This window comes from Branchiostoma floridae, chromosome 4, assembly GCF_000003815.2.
Source record: "Branchiostoma floridae strain S238N-H82 chromosome 4, Bfl_VNyyK, whole genome shotgun sequence".
Lineage (NCBI taxonomy): Eukaryota > Metazoa > Chordata > Leptocardii > Amphioxiformes > Branchiostomatidae > Branchiostoma > Branchiostoma floridae.
The window spans coordinates 16398108-16414706 of NC_049982.1; the positions used below are offsets into that span (position 1 = coordinate 16398108).

General features: G+C 40.1%; 3 protein-coding genes across 3 annotated transcripts in view; 2 read left to right on the plus strand and 1 right to left on the minus strand.

Moving 5' to 3' along the window:
- Nucleotides 1–4194: 4194 nt before the first annotated feature.
- LOC118414442 (pantothenate kinase 3-like) lies at nucleotides 4195–9905 on the plus strand. Its single transcript, XM_035818479.1, has 7 exons — nucleotides 4195–4620; nucleotides 5767–6119; nucleotides 6490–6743; nucleotides 6958–7134; nucleotides 7356–7479; nucleotides 7625–7750; nucleotides 8078–9905. Exons 1-7 carry the CDS (start codon nucleotides 4539–4541, stop codon nucleotides 8150–8152), a joined length of 1191 nt encoding a protein of 396 aa, XP_035674372.1. The 5' UTR covers nucleotides 4195–4538; the 3' UTR covers nucleotides 8153–9905.
- Nucleotides 9906–11131: 1226 nt separating this feature from the next.
- LOC118414444 (phospholipid phosphatase 5-like) overlaps nucleotides 11132–16599 on the minus strand; it is a gene marked incomplete in the record, with an annotated part of 5595 nt that continues 127 nt past the window's right edge. The window contains 6 exon segments of the mRNA XM_035818481.1: nucleotides 11132–11661; nucleotides 13508–13678; nucleotides 14474–14598; nucleotides 14926–14989; nucleotides 15114–15201; nucleotides 15643–15751. Of these exon segments, the coding sequence (XP_035674374.1) occupies nucleotides 11459–11661; nucleotides 13508–13678; nucleotides 14474–14598; nucleotides 14926–14989; nucleotides 15114–15201; nucleotides 15643–15751 (760 nt within the window).
- Nucleotides 11668–13491, plus strand: LOC118414443 (intelectin-1-like). The gene has a single exon (XM_035818480.1). The coding sequence runs from the start codon at nucleotides 12206–12208 to the stop codon at nucleotides 13319–13321; it is 1116 nt and encodes a 371-aa protein (XP_035674373.1). The 5' UTR covers nucleotides 11668–12205; the 3' UTR covers nucleotides 13322–13491.

Here is a 16599-nt window from a genome sequence, read left to right on the forward strand (position 1 = left end):
TGTTGACACACATATGCATATATATATATATATATATATATATATATATATATATATATATATACAAGTTTTATAAGTTGACAATGATGGAGTTGTGTCATGCTATAATCTATGAACCAACAGCGTCCATAGTTTTATCGTCCTGTCGTCTATGGAACTGTGGAAGGTATCGAGGACTTCCCCATGCAGACTCCTAGCACGGGCGATCCAACATGGTGGCAAAGAATCGCTTCGATCTTGAACCCGGCGGACTAACTCGAAATAACTGGTGAATACTAGTACGTAGGACTTGCTGCATTTTTTAAATTCATAAATGTGTAAACAATGTCTCCAGAGCGCCACACAAGGTCTTTGAGTTTGGGCCCCCTAGTGGCTTTCATGGAAGTGCAGGCGCCAGTTTAATTGCAAACTTTTGTCCGCGGACAGCATAACTCGAGAAGACTTCGACGGATGCAGCTGGTATTTGGTGGGTGGGTAGGGGTCTGGGAAACGAAGGGGGAGTTTGATAATGGGCCCCCTAGCGGTTTCCCTTGGTACTTCAGCGCAACTTCCGGGTGTGTTTTTCCATCTTCTGAACATGGTATGGCCACGAGTTTTGGGTGTTAGATAGCTGTTGTGCTCAGGAGTTAGTGACGTAAGTTTGGGCCCCCTAGCGGCTAGTGTAGGGATAGCAGGGGCATTCTTGTCGAAAACTTCTGAAGCAGTACAACCCCACTCCACCTTAGCAGCTGTCAGCACAGTTGAGGGGTTCCTGGTCCATGAATAATGGACTGGCCTATGATCAGTCAGTACTGTGAGCAACCTGATATTTCAGAGGTGTAAAGGTCAGACCTTGCAAATGTGTTAGTTGACCCTTAGGCCATATGATCAACTTGGCAAGCCAAAATGATGGGCTTATGTACATAACAACGGTCTTAGTCTGTATTCTTCTCCTTCCTTTGAGTTTGAGAGGTAGGTACACTGTCATCTCTCTTTTCACTACATGGTCTCAATTTGAGCTGTCTTTTAAAAGCCATTTTCAGTCTCAAAGCCTTCATGCATTCAAGTCTGTCTCCAAAGAGTCAGCTTGAACTATGTAGAACATGTATCTTACCTTTTATATCATATGGTTGTGAGATTTGGGGCAGAGCTAATTCAGAAGACAATTGCCCAGCAGAAATTACACGGAGGTGATTTTGTGGAAAATCTTTTGGGTGTACATAGAGATACAAGGAACATGAGGTAGTAGAGCAGAGCTTGGGACATTGTTCCCAATTGACTTACATGTATTTAATGTACAGTCAAGTTGTGGCTACACTTCAAACATTCAGACTTTTTAACACATCCCCTATTGTGAGTAGGCGTGTTATCACTCTGTCATCAAATTGAATATGAACTGATGAACAGCTGTAAGGAATTCAGGTTACAAGGCGTAAGGGAAATTTGAAACGATATTGGTTACTTTTTTCTATGGATGTCTGAATTCACAGTTAGACAATAAGTACATAATGTACATTGTTAAAAATGTGGTTGAAAGATATATATATCCAGACATGTTTTCATTGACTGTCTACAAAAAAGTAAAGAAGGGATTCTCCAGGGAATATTATATAAAATTTTCTAGATAAATATGTGGTATGGTGGGCTTTGTGCAAATTTAGAAGTAGTGCCTACCCCCTTGCAATTGTGACAGGGTGGTGGAAATGGTACTTGTTTCTCGATGCTTTAAGCTTGAGGGTGACTTCTGAACAGTTTCATACAACTAAAATGCACATTTGTGGAGTTATGGTTTTGGAGGTGAGGGGTTGCCGCACAAACCTGGACAATAGACTAAAACCACTGCGACAATTTTACCTTTGCCAGAATGGCTAAGGTTAGGTTTTGGATGTGTTTGTGTGTCTGTGTGTGTGTTAACAGCATAACTCGAGAAGCCTGGGATGGATCCTGATGATATTTGGTAGGTGGGTAGGGATCGGGAAACGAAGGTCAAGTTTGATAATGGACCCCCTAGCGGCTTGCTAAGGTACTGCAGCACTGGGTTTACGGAAAAGGCTGGCCTGTCTACCTGGGCTGTCTACCTGGCCTGGCTATCACGTCAGGCTACTTGGACCTACGAAAGCCCATTGGGACAAAAGCTGTTTTAGCAGTAGGGGTTGTTTGTGCTCAGCGAAGAAGTTGTGTCTGAAGGATCTGTGTTTTATTATGTGAAAGAGCTGTGTGAAGTTGCTTTATGTGAAGGAGCTGTTTGTGAAGCAGCTGTGTTTGAAGGAGCTGTGTATGTTACATAACCCAGAGGTTCTGGGTTCGAATCAGTTTATATGCCACCGATCTTGTGCGCTTGGGAAGGGCTCTTAACACGACTTTCCTCCCTTCACTAGGGTAGAGAAAAGAGTACCTAGCTTTGGTAAGGGCCCTCCCTCAGATAAGGCATAGAACCCACCACACTTACGGAAAAGACTAGGGATCCTTCCTTCCCAGTGTAAGTGGTTCAAAACCTTAAGTCCTATGGCCACACCTGGGGTAATTGCTGTCGTATTGAGGTCACCTTAGTTAGCACCGAATGGCAGCAGTTCCAGACCCTTGCACTTTAGCAACGCTTATTTTAAGCTCCTCACAATTCAATTGTCGATCCTAATGTATGGCGCAGAAGCCGGGACCCTGACAGCCACTAAAGAACGGCTCCTGGACGCCTTTGACCAACTAGCCACCAGTCTTAAGACTAATCCAATCAGCCCGATAAGTCGTGTTAACAGCCCTTCCCAAGGGCACAAGATCGGTGTCATATCAACTGATTTGAACCCAGAACCTCTGAGTTATGTAACACACACAATAGCTTCACACATAGCTTCATTGAGCACAAACAACCCCTACTGCTAAAACAGCTTTTGTCCCAATGGGCTTTCGTAGGTCCAAGTAGCCTGACGTGATAGCCAGCCCAGGTAGACAGCCCAGGTAGACAGCCCAGGTAGACAGGCCAGCCTTTTCCGTAAACCCGCAGAAACTCAACTTTGGACGAAATAACTCTACAACATGTTGACGGATCGTCATGATTTTTGGTATGTAGATAGAATGAGTGATGACTTACGTAATGAGATACTAATTATGCACATCAACAGCTCATTTGCATAATTAATTAGGAAAATTTATAAATCCACAGCATTCCATGATAGGACTTTCAAACTTGTCACATATGTAGCTGGGAAGGAGAGAAATGGCTATAGATATCAATTATGCAAATGATGACCTCATTTGCATTATTAATGAGGAAATATGAACATGTTGACGGATCATCATGTTTTTTGGTATTTAGGTAGCGTAAGTGAAGACCTACATAATTAGATACCAATTATGCAAATCAACAGCTAATTTGCATAATCAATTAGGAAAAGTACAAAAACCCACTGCATTTCATTATAGTACTTTCATCAAAGTTGTCACATATGTAACTGAGAAAGAGGGAAGAGAGTAAGGGGTGTATTTTATTAAAGACTGAAAGAGAATAAGTCAAGAATGGATCAAAGGATCATCATGATTTTTGGTATGCTGATAGCTTAAGTAATACTTGATACAATTTGATATCGATTAATGGTAACTTGTGATCTAATTTGCATAATCAATGTTTGAAATTTTATAAACCAACTCCCAGCATATGATTATAAAGAAAATGAAATGAGTAACGCATTTGTCTACAGACATCATTCTACATAACAAACCTTGTTATTTGGCAAAGGTATGTGTTCGTGGAACTCTAGTTTGGTACATGTACTAACGTTATGGCTATGCACTTACCCTCTCAGGTGCCAAGGAGAGGCGTCAATTCAAGCCTGATGAACTACCAGTACGTGGGATGGGGAAAGATTACAAAATATCTAATCTACCATGCACAAGACCATTGAATAGAATTTCCTTCAGGTTTGGTAAATTCAAACTTCGCGCACTTTGCCCCTCCCATTTCTGAAGTGAGATCGGCCAAATCAAGTTGAACCTGAAACCGCATCAAAACGTGACCACCAATAAGACGTTCTTTGTAATTTCTTTACTGATACAGTATTTATTACCATATAATCAAAATTAATCAAAATCACAATAAGTGAATTATTGCGTCTATGTACTGTTATATTTGTAAGTATTCTGATCACATAATCGCTAATGGTTGCCATAACTTTTTTTACATTTTGTTGCTCTCTATCATTAGAAATCTAGAAATGGCGACAGTGGTGTGACATAATCGGGTGATGTGGTGCCACACAAATTATGAGCTGGTGGACAAATACATCTGTACCCGACGACTTATTGTTGACATCGACCACCTTTAAGATGACTTGAGCTACCAGATTAGCTGGAGAAGATACCTCCTAGGAATCTGGACGGTTGAGCGAGTCGCGCTTTTGTCGGTGCATTTGTCACATCTCTAGTTTAAAGGTCAACAACCCACCGACCGCGACCTACAGGCTTTCCTCTGCGACACGCTGGTTTGTGACTCACCACTATGTGTTTTTGTTGAGGTTTATTGCGTACTTCCATCAGCAGGTACCCTCCTCCTCTCTCTCTACTGCGCCATGGCTGCGAACGGAGCCGCCAAGCCTGCGATGGACGGGGCAACAACGCGCCGGCCCCGCCTGGGTAGCATGAGCAGGCCGCGTAAGTAGACGTTGGTTTTGCAAATTACCGGCTATTATGTAGTACTGTGAATGAGATCGGTAATTTGTTTTAGCATGTATGCTTTTTGCAAAGCAAAGCAAAACTTAATAGTAATTCCACACATTTGCCATATCGGTCATTGACTGCTTGAAATGGGTGACACGACGGTTGCTGTTTCTGTTATAACATGTGAGACGTGACCTTTGGCGTTTTGATCATCTTTGGTTTGTTTTGCACCGTGCATGACATACGGGGGCGTGGTTACTATCCATATTTGAATGGAAGTCATATCAAGGTGTGATATTTATGTCTTTTGACACTCCGTGACTGTAGTATCTCATACAACACCAAAAACTATTTACACTAAAAATCCATATCCTTTTTATAATACTGTGCATTGTTGCATGGGCAGCTGATAACTATCTGGTTGGCTGGATTATCTTGTAAAGAATTCTCAACCCTTTGCATGGTTTTGCAAAGATTTCACTTTATGTTTCATTCAACACTACAGTAAATCAATCAAGGAGAGTATGAATTGATCTGTTGGGTGTTGACAGAGAATTTTTAATGAGTCCAAAGGTCATATCAGACACGTTCTACTCACATGAAACAAGTTAAACATTATTGGAGCTGGTATTTAAGGGGTATGTGAAGGTATGAGGGAAGCATGGTTCCACATTTTTGTACTGGCATCTAATCTTGAGCAACCTGTCTTTAAAAGAGAAGACCTACCATGTTACGATTAGAATTTGCACCAGTTTAACATCTAATATTAACTCAAGTGATGTCGTGTGGTGTAATGGCAATGAATTTGATCCAGAACCTAGAGACCCTGGATTTAAATCCTGTTATGTCACCAATCTTGTGTCCTTGGAAAGGCACTTAATTATTATTATGGCTTTCATCACTTCACTCAGGTGGAAATGAGCATCTAAATATGGTTAGGAATGTCCCTCAAATAGGACATTAAATAAGGAACTTAAAGGAAGAAAGACTGGTACAATCAAACAAATTCAAATGAACCTCAGGCAACTTCCATGTTCATGTACAACATTTGAGTTGTGCATATTATTCAACGTGTCATTGTACTTCACAATGCACGGACACTGAATTTTGTTGACTTTATAATTGTTTTTTGTCTCTCAGCATTTCCCTGGTTTGGCATGGACATAGGAGGAACTCTAGCCAAGTTGGTGTACTATGAGCCCACAGACATTACTCCAGATGAGGCTGAGGCAGAACGAGACAGTCTGAAGGTTATCCGTAAATATTTGACCTCCAATGTGGCATACGGTAAGGAGGGGATACGGGACACTCATCTGGAAATGAAAAACCTGGCTCTGTGTGGACGGAAGGGAAACTTGCACTTCATCCGCTTTCCCACAACAGGGATGGAGCGTTTTCTTCACATGGGCCATGAGAAGAACTTCTCAAGTCTCCATACAACTTTCTGTGCCACAGGAGGCGGGGCCTATCGCTTTGAGGAGGACTTTTTGCGGGTGAGTCAGTCTACATGCCTTGATCACAAAGTGCTTTACCATATATAATCCAATAATACTTTGATTTTTAGATAGATTGCAGGTCTCTAACAAGTAACAAAGTGCCTTTAAAATTTGGCAGAATATGTGGCCAGTTTTACTTTCAGATAAGGTCTCACCATGGCAAAAGAAAAGTTCATACTAGACCCCAGAATAGTTTTTCAACTATCTCGTTGAGTATGACTAGTACATGTACTAGAAATACTAGTCATAGAAGTATTAAACATGTAGTTGAAAAGCTATTCTAGGAATTGACCCATCACCTCTAAGCTGCATGTTAAGTCTCGACTGTCAGAGCTACAAAACTTACATCCTTGTTTTTTCTGTCCAGATCGCAGGGTTGCAGTTAAACAAGCTTGATGAGCTGGACTGTCTGATCCATGGTATCCACTACATAGATTCCAGTAAATTCAATGGCAGCTCCGAATGTTACTGGTATAAAAATCCCACAAGAGAGGACTTGTGTGAGAAGATGCCATTTGACTTTCGTAACCCTTACCCCTACATCGTGGTGAACATAGGGTCAGGGGTCAGCATCCTTGCTGTGTATTCGCAGGACGACTACAAGAGGATTAGTGGAACCAGGTATAGTTATGCTATATTCATATTTATATATGATGTAATTGTATGTCCAATGAGAATTGTACATTGTGAAAATCTTGTGAATCAAGTGTATAAATTATAATGCATCATCGTCATCAACATTTTGTGTGGCTCACCCAGACCACTATTTCTCATGAAGAGTTACTGTCTTCCATCATGTGTAATGCAATCCTTTTATCCTGTCCCCCCTCCCCAGCCTTGGTGGTGGAACATTCCTTGGCCTGTGTTGCCTGCTCACAGGCTGTGACACATTTGAGGATGCGATAGAAATGGCTGCAAATGGGAACAGTACTAATGTGGATAAGTTGGTCAAGGACATCTACGGTGGTGACTACACACGCTTTGCACTCTCTGGAGAAACTGTTGCATCAAGGTAATTCTCTGTCTGTTATATATACCATTGACTACTTTTTCATGCTAAAAGACTCTACTACATGTATGTATCACAAAGCACAAGGAACTTGTCGTAGTACTGCAATGCCAATAGGAATTAAGTTTATGCTTCTTCAGTCAGCCCAAGCGTTACTTTCATCTTATAGTGGCTGGCAATGTTTTGAGGAATAACTGACAATGTATAATGTTTTGTTTCCCCAGTTTTGGAAACATGCACATCAAGGAGAAGAGGGAAGCTGCCAGCAAGGAGGACCTGGCACGAGCAACACTTGTCACCATCACCAACAACATCGGCTCCATAGCCCGCATGTGTGCCCTCACTGAGGTATGTATGCCATCAAGCTGGAAGAAGTTAAGATGAAGTTTAGTTGGAACATCTGGCTTTCACCACAGTGCTCTACTATGTGTTGTTACTAATTCATGGCAGTTGATTGTAACCTGTTAATGGTAATCATATTTTCTGCAAACAGAAAATTGAACGAGTGGTGTTTGTTGGGAACTTCTTGCGAGTGAACCCCATCTCCATGAAGCTTCTGGCAGATGCCATGGACTTCTGGTCAAGTGGACAACTCAAGGCACTCTTTCTGGAGCATGAGGTGAGGTTTGGACCATTCATCTTTTCAGAATACAGTATGTGCATGTTTTTGGGTGTAAAAATATTATGATATCATGATTTTTAAAGCCCAGGTATATGTATATGTGGTCTTAGCTGCTATCATTCATCCCTGTACAAGTCTGCTTTTGTAAGTATGAGATCATCATATTTGTGCACTGGTATTGTTAAGTACGCAAAAATGTGTATGTGTATCTTCTAAAATACGCACTAGTAGCAGTTGTGACGACATGCAGGAAATTCTGATATGACCATTGCAGATCTACAATGTGTATCAGGGAAACAAAACAGTATCTGTTGTTTGTTTCAGGGTTACTTTGGAGCTGTAGGTGCATTACTGCAACTCACAAAGACATCTCCATTTGATGTACCTATTGACCAATGAACAAGTCTCTATTAACACTGCCAACACACTGGGACCAGTCGAACCCCTACATGTACATCTTTTTTACCTGCACACATTCTCTGCTCTTCAATGTGCCAACATACATCTGTGGAAAAACTACATTTGTACCACTAGACTGGTAGGAAGTGCTGTGGTTAGATTTCTCTGTTGTTACCATCAGAGTTGTGTATTAACAGAACAACATGTACCGAAAGGCAATGAAAAGTCAAGAGCCATTGATTAGGTATACTACTTGCTTACTTAGGCCTACCTCAAATCCTTGGGTATAGGCCACAAATGAAAGTACCAAACAACCAAATTAAGGTGGCAATGCAACAATGAACTAAACTAATATGTGATTAGAAACGTTTTAAGCATGCTTAATGTGCAAATCAATTTTAGATGTACATTTATAAGTACTATGTGACAAATCCACATTGATTTTATTCCATTATTTCCTTATGTAGAGACCGACATTGAAGTATAAGAAATCTATAGAGAGAACTGAAAATCATTTAAGAATGTAAGTGATATACCGGTACTCCACAATTTAAACTTTCAGTGCAGTCAGATTGATTGATCAATCGTACATAAAGTAATGTAGAGGCAAGATGCATCAATAAGAAGCAGTAGCACATAGATAGGACTCTTCCATACAATTCCTATGGGGTTGAGGGGTCAGTTTGGGAACATTTTTGTAACAGAAGGTAGAAACAGCTAGATTGAGAGTGACTGAAGTTCAGTACAACTCAGTTCTTATTGAGTGTTAGATAACTGTACTTAACCAGTTTCTCAACTTACTGTAGAGTGGTATAAGATGAAATGATGAGTTGATGGACACCAGCATGGTATTTCTTAACTGTGCAAAATTATATCTTAATAAATCATATGTGCTCTATGGTGCAAAACTTTGAAATATGAGTTAGGGTTCATGCTAAACACGTCGCAACATTCTTATTACCTTGACAAGTTGTTTACCCTTTTGTAGCCTATTATGATCTCTTCTGAGGGTGTGATAAACAGTATCCTATGTTGAAAAACAAGGGAGATGGATTCTGGAGCTATTAAAAAATGGAAATACTGTACATCCATATCAGTGAACAATGTAAAAAATGGATCTGGCCTGAAAAATTACAAGATGACTTGTATAGGAGAGACTTGTCAGGTTTGCTGTTAGTGTATCTTATTAGAATAGAGGTAGGATACCAGAATTTTGCTGTCCACATGACTCTTTTCACCTTTTAAAAACATTGTCCTCTGCATGTTGTACATAATTGAGAAACTAGGAAGGATTTGATATGGGTAAGTTTGAAGTTGAACATTCCCAAACTGAAATCACATGCATGTTCCAAAGCATGGGTCTCTGCATCAATGTAAAATGTTTCCAAAAATGCTTTTATATTGTATCTCTCCAGCAGTAGCAGTCCTGAGACCAATGTGATGATTATGATGTAACAGAATGATTATTATATACTGGGCGCCTACTAGTAATATCAGGGTTTTCCCCTTTTTTGCTTCCAGTTGATGGATTAACTTTCTTATTAGTATCAGGTTATATGTTACATGTTTGGAGTTACTCGGTCTAGATCAGAATGATGGAAATGTTGTAAATAATTGTGAAGAGATTAATCTGTGTTAATTTATTACCAATAGGTGTGTTGTAAAAATCATTGTCGGAAGTGTCACTGGAAGTCTACTTTCCTCAAAAACCTTAAAGGTAATGCTGGTCAACAAAGCTCAACTGGGTCTTGAATTATGAAGTCTGATACATTGCTTATTCACATAAATTTCGTATATTGCACATTGAGACTTTATTGTTCACGTGAATGCCGTAGACTGAACAGGTGATACATGCAGTATAATGTAAATGTTGAAACCTTTGTTGGAGGTAAGATTACCATCTATATATTCTAAATGATGATTTAACAACTACATTGTGTAAATATGCTATTGGTGGTAGATCTAGAAAGAACATTGTATCTAGGACTATCCTATATGGACAAGAGATGGTAACAACTACAGGAAGACATTTCACACATTTCGTTTTGACTTGTTTTAAACCTACTCAGCGGGCTTTGTTTTATGCTTTTGTAGCCTGGAGTTGCTCCAGATGGAGTAATGCTTGCATTTTCAAGTAGACATTTTAAAGTCCTTCTTTTGTCAGTGTTGCTTTGTAACTTGAAATTTGAAGTCAAACCAAACCAAACCAAACCTCCCTATTTTCAATTTACTACACGTATAGCTGCATCTGCCCTTGTAACCATTTCAACTCCTTGTGGGGGTATCAAATTACTTGGTACAGCACCAATTGTCAACCAAGGTAGTTTGTGATGTATGATTCCCAAAGTCTTTCATAATCATGTCAAGGATTTTTCAATCAGCCTGACATCTTGTTCATGTACATTTCCCTCTTATTGCAAAAGTAGCTATGTGATGCCTCAGTTTTTGAATGTGGGATGGAGGATTTTATTAGCTTTTGTTACAGAAAGTACAGATGCTCCCTGTAATGTGTTAATTGATGGGAAGAGAGGAAACAAGCCTTTTTATTTTAGTGACATGCAGTACAATGTGAAACACCAAATCTACACAAGACCTGAATTGTTATAGGACTTGAATCTGTTGACATTATACCATGAGACACTTGAATTGCCCGATGTCACTTGACATGTTGTGATGTATTGATATGCCAGTTGGAGGTCATTGACTACCAATAGACCATCATCAGCATGTTTAGTTTGGCATGGGCAAAGTTGCACATGTGGTGACATTATGCATTAATTGGAAGGCAATAGCAATTGATTTAGAACACAGATTTAGAGAGCATGTTCTGTTTTTTGCTTGGTCTCAAAAATTTGCTTGATACTGTATTTGAGGATAGTCTTCCAATCTCTTCCCAACAGGTAGAAAACACTTTTCTTTATTTTGGAGTTTGTGAACGAATAAAGCTGTACGTACACAATGAAGACAACCAATGGTATACATGTTTGGAATGTGTCATTGTCATAACATGTTAACATACTCTTTTTTCCCTTACATGTACTTAACTTTTAGTCTACCAGATTAACATGGAATAATTTTGACTACAAGAATGGACATTTTTCATCTGACATAAGATACAATGTAACTAAGGAAGTAATGAAGGTCCCTGATACACGATTTTTGTATCCTACAGGAATAACTTGCAGAACATGTTGGCCACATAAAAGTAACAATGTGTGACACTGTGCAAGTACATTGGTTTTGGCCCATTTTTTAACAAAACATGACATGTCATCTCTCAGAAGCAAGCAACCTCATTCCTAAGTTTCAGATCATTTTAATGGCTGAATCTGAAGTCTTTACTTGTATCAGAGTATCTTGGTCCACACTGTAGCTACTGAGAACACTGTCTGCCAGTGGTGTGATGGCTACGTGGGGCATGTCACAGCAAGGTTTGCTGAGGGCAGGATAGTACTGTCGGTATATGGTGTACGCCATCAGCAGTCCCATGGTAGATCCCACAGCAACGTCTGAAATACAACAGACACAAACTTTAGGTTTGTTGTACCAATTATCAGCAACTTTGCACACTGGGTATCATTTACCAGTACCTGACAATCACCTTAATCTTTACTGGGGACAAAATTAATGCTTACAGAGTTCTGTCAACAATAAAAACAAATGTGCAGAACAAGTTGTAATGGTTGGAAAAGTCCCTAAATGACATACAGACAATGTAATGTATCTGGAAAATATAAAATGAAATCATTATCATGCTAATTTAACTACAAATACATCATACTTTGGACCCCACAAAAGGTTATTGAATACAGCACCATGTACATTAATAATACCATTCAACTATGACAACACAAACATGCAAAAAGAAAAAATATGCCCCTCTTGGACCTCTGACAGAATATCCAAGAAGTTAATCTAAACCAGGAGCTATGCCAGCCTTTTTGTCCCACAAATACTTTCTTTGGCAGGCTAACAGATCAAGTTCTGGGTACAATTTGTTCCATACTTGGTCACAGACTACAACAAGCAAGAGAACAACACAGCCTTTTCAAAATGGTAGTGTTACTTTTGCTGTGTGTTGTCCTTCCTCTGACTTGTGGGCAACAAGAGGAAAGCTCTGGACCAGCAGACAGGTTTGTGTGCAGCCCTGTCATCAACATACCGAAGCAGACTTGCAGTGGCCATGATGACAACTCTGAGAGTCTGGATACCTGCCTAAATACCATAGAAGACTTGGAACGCCATCTTGATAAGGAGAAAAAGAGAATTGCTGACTTGGAGCAGCGTTTTGCGTCCCTGGAAGGTCAACAATTGAAGGCCAAGCTGGGAACTGCTGCTAATCCAGGACTGTCATGCAAAGAAATAAAGGACACTGTAGACCAAGCACAAGATGGACTGTACCATCTTCGTAGCCAAGAAGGGATTGTGTACCAGACCTACTGCGACATGACAACTGCTGATGGTGGGTGGACTCTTGTGTCCAGCGTGCATGAGAATGACATATATGGGAAATGTACCACAGGGGACCGCTGGTCTTCAACCCGGGGAAGCACCACCAACTACCCTGAGGGAGATGGAAACTGGGCTAACTTCTACACATTTGGTTCAGTTCAATTGGCAACTTATGATGACCTAAAGAACCCTGGTTACTTCAGCATCAATGCCTCTGACGTGATGCTGTGGCATGTGCCCAACAACACCCCGCTGTTCCAGTACAAGTCTGCAGCCTACCTGAGGTATTACACGACTGATGGGTTCCTTCAGCAGTACGGTGGCAGTCTATACTCCCTCTTCAAGGATCATTTTCCAATTGTCTACAATGGTGGGACAGGGAATGGACCAGCAATTCCCATCACCTGGGACAATGGGAATGACGACCTGCTTAAGTCACTCCTGGCTCCTAATGTGCTCTCTGAGGCAACTCCTGGCTTTGTACACTTCTGTGTCTTCAACAATGAAAAAGCCCCCCATGCCGTGTGTCCGGGTCTTAAGTATAACGGAGGTAATGTTGAGCATGCGTGCATCGGAGGAGCAGCATACTGGGCAGAGCTAGCCCCTCGTCAGTGTGGAGACTTTGCAGGCAAGGATTGGAGCGGCTATGGAACACACACTGGCTGGAGCAGCAGTCTCCTGGAACTGGAGTCAGCCATTCTGTTCTTCTATCGCTAGAATCAAATGTGTGCTAGCAGTAGAACAAAGACAGCTGATGCAGTTCCAATATCAATAAGACAAGACTATGCCTAATATCTTCAGTGGGTTTTAAGCAAATGTCTAGTAAAAGGAAATGTCTAGTAAAAGTGTCAACTAGGGGTGGGTACGGGTACTGAAATTCAATATAACATGACAGTCTCTGACCTTGCCAGTGATGTCTGTAGTCAGAGGTTCGAGACAAGGCAATCATAGTGGCACCAAGCAGGGGCAAGCCTGCAAGAAGAAGTCTCCAAGACTGGCCACGCCCCTTGCCCTGGAAGCAGTGCAGTTTTCCAGCTAGGTACAGAGAAGCAAATGCCAGTCCTGTGAAGGAAACTGAGAAACAACGAAAATGTTGGTTACTTATTTTGACTAATTCTACAGTCACATGTGGTTATGTACGTTGAAAGCCGTAACCTAGCCAGGGCTCTAGCCAGCGTCCGTAATTCCATCATTTGACAGAATTTGGCTGCATACAACAGAAGAATTTTAAGACCATTCCATCAATCTTGCAGACAAACATTTTTACAGATATATCCCAATTTAAATAAACCATGCCTTAGAACCAGCCTAGAAACTGAACATTGGCCAGAGCTCTGTCATAATACAAACAAGCACTTTTGACAAAAGCTATCATTTTGACAGCACAGTTGTTATGGAAAAGTTGGTTGGTAAGCCTTTCTTGAGGCCATTAGCAAGATGTTGCTGTCAATAGAAATTTTCTGTCAAAATTTGCAGGTATAAATTTGTTAGGAACAAATCAGAGCATACCTTCCATCTTTTAATAATCTTGTGAAAAACAACTCTTGATCTGTCAACCTTAACCCTAACCCTGACGGAGATCCTATAAGATGGCGCAAAAAATACTTCCTTATTAGTAATTACATTTCCGAGCAAGACTAATTTCCTCTGCAAGATTAATTATTGAATAGTGGTTAAAAAAGGAAAAGAAAAAGGTTTCCTTGGGCTGACTAGGACAGCATGCTTGTAGATATCTAGCTCAGTGCACATGTGCTGATATGAAAACTAAAATATTACCTGATCCAACCTGATGCTTACATATATACAACCAACCAAAGTTAAAATATGGAATAAAACTTTATTAAAAGCCAGAGTCAGATTAGAACCTACATGAGGAATGTCCACTGGGAAAACTTTTTCTGCCCTCAATAATGGTGTCAGGGTCTCCGGTACATTTCATATCTTTACTCCACTTTCCATCAGGAAAACAACGGGAGAAGAAATCCGGTCTGGGTCTGGACAGAGAAAACATGAGATGAAGTTAGACATTTAATATAACATAGGATAAAGCTTAAAAGAATTTACTATTATTGTTAACAGAATAAAGGTTTTTGCAATGCAACAAATGTTTGTCAAACTACATTTTGAAAATTGTATTAAGGTATGATAAAAGAAGCTAGTGCCATAATCCATTACTCAAATGTGTGGCTACAGAAGGAAAGGAACACAGTAGTTTGAGAACATATTGTCCATTCTCTTGTTCATTGTCTATTTTCTGTACTGCTGTGTCTGACTCTCAAAAATGATGTTTGCTAGTAGTGATGATGCTATGATAGACATACCTGCCATACATGAGTTTAACTGTGTTGGTAACAACCCCATTCAGCACCAAGGCCAGGGTTACAGCTGAAATCACAAAATATATTGATTTGGTGTCAAAGGTTAGATATTCCAGTTTCTTTGGATCATGGCAATAAGATTCAAGTTTCAAAAGGTTATGAATAACTGCAGATGAAAATAAAATACTCACCTAGAATTCCTTGGAATGCTTCTATCTTGTCTCGTTTGACAGTGGAATAGACAATAACCACCATTAGTGGTGCTGATATTGCTATTGCCTGTAATGTAAAGGGAACAACTCTTTAGTTCATGGACAACAAAGTACAATTTAGTTTGTCTGAATTCATTTGCCAAGTAATGAGCTAAGAAACTAAAATCACTGAACCAATTAAGTTATGTTGCCTTTGAAACAATGAATGTACAAAAAACGTTATTTGAAAAATACTCCTATAACACTGTTATTGGACAGAAGTTTGCTGCCTATGACAAAAAGAATATTCAAGACTATTTTGTCAACCTTTGAACAAAAATTAGCGAGTAAACATGTAACGTTAAATATGTCAAAATTTGAATAAATTGACAGAAATATTTACAAAAAGTTGGCCAGAATGTTAGGCCAGTTGGTCTCCATCAGATCAGCCATGAGACAAGTTCATAAAGGGCAGAAGCATCTGAACTTCCTTTAACTTCTGGCGTAATTGTAATGTTGATCAACTCACAAACATGACAGTGCTTGGCACAGCATCATGCTGGATGTGCGGGTACTTGTACAGCCACCTCTCCTCTGGCTGGATCTCACGAATAAAGGGAACCATGTCTTCTGTGATCCTGCAACACAAATCATACACAAACAAGATTCTGAATATAATCCCATGTATTGCGGGCTCAGCAGAAATGAAGAAGGAAAAGAAGTTAGATTTCAATTGACACAAACTATCACAATCTCTTGTTGGATCAACTATTACTGATGCGGTCTGCCTAAACACCACAAACGACTCAGAAACACCACAAACGACTCTAATATGCAGTGTATATGGATCAAAAACCTTATGTGGCGCTCTGGAGACATTATTTCCACATTTATAAATTTAAAAAATGCAGCAAGTCCTATGTATTCACCACTTATTTCGAGTTAGCCCGCCGGTTTCAATACAAAACTCGAAATAACTGGTGAATACGTAGGACTTGCTGCATTTTTAAAATTCATAAATGTGTAAACAATGTCTCCAAAGCGCCACACAAGGTTTTTGACCCATATGCACTGCATATTAGAGTTGTTTGTGGTCGTTTGTGGTGTTCAGGCACAACCTTACTGATGCAAGGGCACCGAAGTATAAGGAAGATCACAAAGATTAGGCCCGGTGTGCGGTGACAGGAAGTAATATGTCAAAGGTAAAGGCCTTGAAAAAGAAAACAGTCCCTCACCATTGTTTCGATATGACATTGTTTTGATATTTCAATATAGACTAACAACGTCCAGGCGGGTTTTGTTTCCTTTTTGTGGGCCTTTACCTAGAGTAGAATTCCTGTCGCCACACATTCGTCCTGATCTCTGTGAAAGGGCTTATAGCATCATTACTCGGGGTCCAGTGTGGAAAGCCTCGTTCCAGTGCTGACCAAGCAGACCATTCTTGAACAAAACAACTTTGGGTTTTTGTCGTACTCTAAAAAAAAAA